Here is a 5,000-nt window from a genome sequence, read left to right as displayed (position 1 = left end):
TGTTTCCACATTCCACACTCATTTATGGATGAAAATAATGCTGGCGTCCCTTCTTAAATGCCAAATGAATCTAATGACCCTGCACTCAGTCTTCATCCAAAATGTTCACAACGGCAAGTTTGTGTCACCCCAGACCACAGCCAAATTTTCCCATGACAGCATGTTCACATCACCCATGATAGTCATGCCATCTGGATCATAGAGGCTAAACAGTGTATATAATTAATAAAATGATTTTTACTGGAAAGAACTTTTTCTGTAAAAAAATTTCAACAAAATTTAGATATATTTCTTTTGTAGGGTTTGAGATTTGTTATGGTACAGTGGTGACACAAATGGCTTGGGACTATATCCTACTCAGGATCCAGGATTAAGAAGGGCATCCACTTTGGTTAATGATCTCCACCTGCCAAAGAAAAGCCCTTTGAAAGAAAGAAGCATCCTAGCCCTTACAAGAGAGTTCATGATAAGTGGATCAGTTAGTTTATAGAATAGATGAAAATGTGGATAGGGAATTTGCAAATCTGCACTGTGATCGTGACCATAAGCTCTACAGTTTACAGACCTCCCTGGTGATCCACAGTCAACTGAGGAACATGTTCAGGCTTTTATCTTGTAGAACCTAAAAAATAGCAAATGTATGTGATGAAGGTTCTGTTGGCCTAGGCCTGCATGCTAAAGGTGCATGAGATATGGCAATCACTCAATATATTTAGCAGTAACTTATGAATTCAGTAAGCTATTTTATGCTCAGTTTGTAATAATTGTTATAAAAGGAAGATTTCTCTAGACTTAGCAGGTTGACCATTCCATGTACTGTTCACCTAATGCTGTATTTAAGTCTGAATCTGTAAATTTACATAGTGATGTCTATTTGATTGACAGCTTGTCTGTGGTATTTTGAAAGTTCTGAGTACTCTATAATTTATTACTGTAAAAATTATAGATAAACAAATTAAGCATAAGAAAGAGATTTGTTGATTCTAATAGTTTAGGTAATAGCTTTATTGCATAGAATCAAAAATAGAAAATACATAATGTAGCCTTTGAAATACATTCGGACATACTAACTTGAATTGTAATGTACTAACTTTAATACTATTTTGAAAGCACAATAAAGTGTGCCAACATAGTCTAGTTGCATTTTGTGAGGGCCACTTTGTGTGGTAGCAGATATTAAAATGCACTACATGCTTGATTCAAAAACGTTTTATTCCAATCCAAATCAAACACTAGAATTTGTAATAACATAAAACAAGTGTTTCATCCATTACTAGTGTGAAAACATTTCTTATCTGCACTAATTAACTTGCTGTTCCTGTTACACTTCAACAGTCAAATGAGTTGTAAATCAGTTATACAGTAATATTATACCATCTAGTGTTTATATGACAATCCTAAAATTATTTAGTGTCTCAAATATTTATATTTCAGACATATTCTTTGAACTTTTATTTCACTTTCTACAAGAAAGCAAAGTAGGAATATTAAAAGATGAAAATTAAGATCAGTAGGCTGATATATGAAAATAGTACACATTCATTGCATACTTATCCAATTAATTTTTCAGAACTTGAAGATGACAGCCAAAACACTAGTATGGAGGGAACAAAATGGGGACATATGGAAAATAGCAAATGAATTACATGAACAAGCGATGCAAGTTGATGTGTATCTTCAGGCAACTGGTAATGAAGTCTTTTCTGAAAATGAATGTGGTATCTCTGCTGCATCACCTACAGCTGAAGAAAGACAGTGTTATAAGAGAATTATCACATTTCCAGCACATAGGCTTATGCTTGCTGCAGCTTCTCCATTTCTTAGAAAGGTGAGTTTTCCTAATATATATATTAACTGTAAAAAAAGTGCATATCCATATATCTTCAACAGTCTTTTACTGTTATTAGAAAGAATCAAGAAAAGCTGAAATAATACATTGTAAATAGAATTCAAAGACCTGAAACTTGGTCAATTCATAATAAATTATATACTGTTTTGGTTGGTACAACCTGTTAACTATACATGAAATAAGTTATTGTTATGATATTATGGATGGTATATAGGTAGTCTGCAATTCATCACCAATAGGAGTCTAGCAATAATACAGTGATAGCTTGTTCAAAAGTTGTAAAAATGGAATTCAATTTTTCTTTGCTATTCCTAGGATTATTATTTTTGTAAAGATAGATTGAGCTACTAATTTAAATGTTATGCATGTATGCATAGACTGTATGAGAACAAAGTAATTATATGACAAAGTGCAGTGCCATATTAATGTAATTGCAGAAAAATCCATTTTACACTAAAATAGTTAAAAGGTGAGACAACAACACATACATACATAAATACATAGTAATATTGATAATAATCATGGTAGTAATAATGATAGGGGTAATAGTAATAGTAATGATTATGAAAAGTGATAATTGCAATAATGGCATTAATGATAATGAGTTATTTAGTAGGTAAATAGAGTTTCCTTTTATAGTGTTTTATATTTATGTTTTTAATCATATTGTTTCTGAAATGTTTTTAACAGATCAGGTAGAGGCATAAACTTTCCAGAAATGAGGCTTGATACATTTGATGTCTATTACCAGGATCATAATCCTATGTTATTATTTTCTTATGTTTCTGTTTCCATTTCTAGACTTTATATTTTGGTAGAGATGATTTTTGTTAAATTGCATTGGATTTAAATATATATGATTAGACTAAAAATAGTTTTCTTTGTTTTCTAGGTCCTTAACGAACATTATTACGATCACCGAGATGCGTGTGTAAACATATCAATACCTCAAGTTTCTGCTGAGTCTCTTCAATACATATTAGATTTCATATACTGTGGAAACATGAATATACCTGCAGCAGCTAAAGAGCAAGTGTTAGAAGCTGCCAAAATGCTGCAGGTTGTGAGTCTCATTCATTATTTTCAGCCTGATTACATGAATTATAGTGGGAAGAATATCAGTGTCCTTTCTGAAGAGTATAGAGACCAATCAGGTGATGATGTAATTAAAGTTCCTCCTAAGAAAAGAGGGAGGAAAAGAAAGGTTTTAAAGACAGATTTGAGTGCAGAGGAGTTAAATTTTTTTGCCCCAGAAGTTAAGAGAGAAGATTTGGAAAGTGAATTAAGACAGGATGAGGGAGATTTTTTTGGAAGATGCAGAAGGAAAATAAAGAGCAGGTACAGTTCTGACATATATGAAGTCAGTCTGCCAAAGTTACGGAAATTTAAGACAAGAACACTTAGTTCAACAGGAAGAAAGGAAGGGAAGAAAAGCGATCACTCAGAAGATGATTCCCTGCAAGCTAGGGAGGATGAAAATCATCACACATATGCCTTAAATAATCCTGAGATTTGCAAATTAGAACCTGAATCTGTGAACAACACTGATGCTGATCAGGGAAATACCAGTGAGAGAAAAAGTTCAGCAACTATATCCTCTAGTATCAGCACTGCACTTGATTTGAGTTCACCAAAATCTGAACAAATTCAGTCTCATCTTGTGACTTTACCAGCATCATCCCCATCTTTAGTGCCATCTGTTGTTATCCCACATTTATTTGGATCAGCCAGCTCATACTTACAAGAGTCAACCAGACCACAGAGCCTTACAGAAATATCATGTGAATCATTTATAGGAGAGGGGGCTTCAGAGGGAGTTTTATCAAAGCAATCATATGAAGTGTCCCCCTTAGTTGCAGTTTCCTCTGCATCACCACAGTCATCCCACATTAATGAATTGTCTGTTATAACCCCTCCATTAGCAACCAGTACATCATTAGATAATAGGACACTGAAGCAGCAGCCTATGTTAAGTGAGTCACAGCCAACTGCAAGTTCCTTACATGAAGAAGAGGAGGAACCAGAAGAAGAAGATGGTCTTTTTAAGTTACAGGTAATAAGATCATTCAAATTATATATACACACACACACACATATATATATATATATATATATATATATATATATATATATATATATATATATATATATATATATATATATATATATACACATATATATATGTATAAATATATAAAAAAATATATAAATGTTTTCACCAAGTATGATAAGAGCAAGATTAAGTACATATATATATATATATATATATATATATATATATATATATATATATATATATATATATATATATATATATATATATATATATATATATATATATATATATATATATATATATATATATATATATATATATATAAATTTTTTATGATATGCTAATAAATAAAGGATAACAGATTTTTCATTTGTCTTTCAGGTCTTATTAAAAGAGTGTGAAGATTTCTCAGGAGGAGTTAATGCTAATACCAGTGTGTCTCTGAATGGTACCAGTGGAGAAAATATCACTGTTGGCTATGGGGCTGAGGAGGGAGAAGATGGTGTGGATATAAATCAGTGGATATCGGAAGAGATACATAATTACATAATTCCCAAGGTTAGTGTTATAGTTTTTTTTTTGTTTTTTTTTTGTATTGTAAAGTTCAAATGACATAGATTTTCAAAATGTTGATATCAAAGTGTGCAGTCCTTATAATTTTAGCCCATATCTACCAGGTACAAGTAGTGTGGACTGTAGTTTTCCTTTGTGAATTTTGTTTGCACATAGATGGCTCCACATATGCTCATTTTCTATGGAGCCAATTAGTAAAGTTATTTGACATTATCTGGTTTCCTTATGTTTTCATTTTTTCATTGCGACTGATATTAATTTTATTATTATTGTTATTTTCATTATGATTATTATAATATTAACAATTCTGATAGAAATGAAAATTAAAAATGAATTGTCTCCTTGGCAATTGATAAACAAAAACACAGTGGACAATGCATGCATTTTTGCCTCCTGGTATCAGTAGATCAATATGTGCATCAGTAACATTCATCACAGTTACCTTCACTCTCCTAGTCACCATACTACATGCCCTCCAAACCACTCACACCACATCCATCAACACCTTCACCATCCACACCA

The 5,000-nt window shown here is 31.9% G+C and overlaps 1 protein-coding gene across 2 annotated transcripts in view; it reads left to right on the top strand.

Moving 5' to 3' along the window:
* The window catches only part of LOC113804687 (uncharacterized), a 14,140-nt gene that overhangs the window by 1,883 nt on the left and 7,257 nt on the right, over positions 1 to 5,000 (top strand). For both annotated transcript variants that reach the window (XM_027355563.2, XM_070127894.1), the window contains exons 2-4: positions 1,571 to 1,828; positions 2,742 to 3,902; positions 4,287 to 4,463. In XM_027355563.2, the coding sequence (XP_027211364.2) occupies positions 1,580 to 1,828; positions 2,742 to 3,902; positions 4,287 to 4,463 (1,587 nt within the window). In that variant the 5' untranslated portion in view covers positions 1,571 to 1,579. The remainder of the gene's footprint in view (positions 1 to 1,570; positions 1,829 to 2,741; positions 3,903 to 4,286; positions 4,464 to 5,000) is intronic.

Source organism: Penaeus vannamei, chromosome 12 (genome assembly GCF_042767895.1).
Source record: "Penaeus vannamei isolate JL-2024 chromosome 12, ASM4276789v1, whole genome shotgun sequence".
In the NCBI taxonomy this organism is placed as follows: Eukaryota; Metazoa; Arthropoda; class Malacostraca; order Decapoda; family Penaeidae; genus Penaeus; species Penaeus vannamei.
The sequence above is the reverse complement of the archived record's forward strand: the minus strand, read 5'-3'. Positions and strand labels throughout refer to the sequence as shown.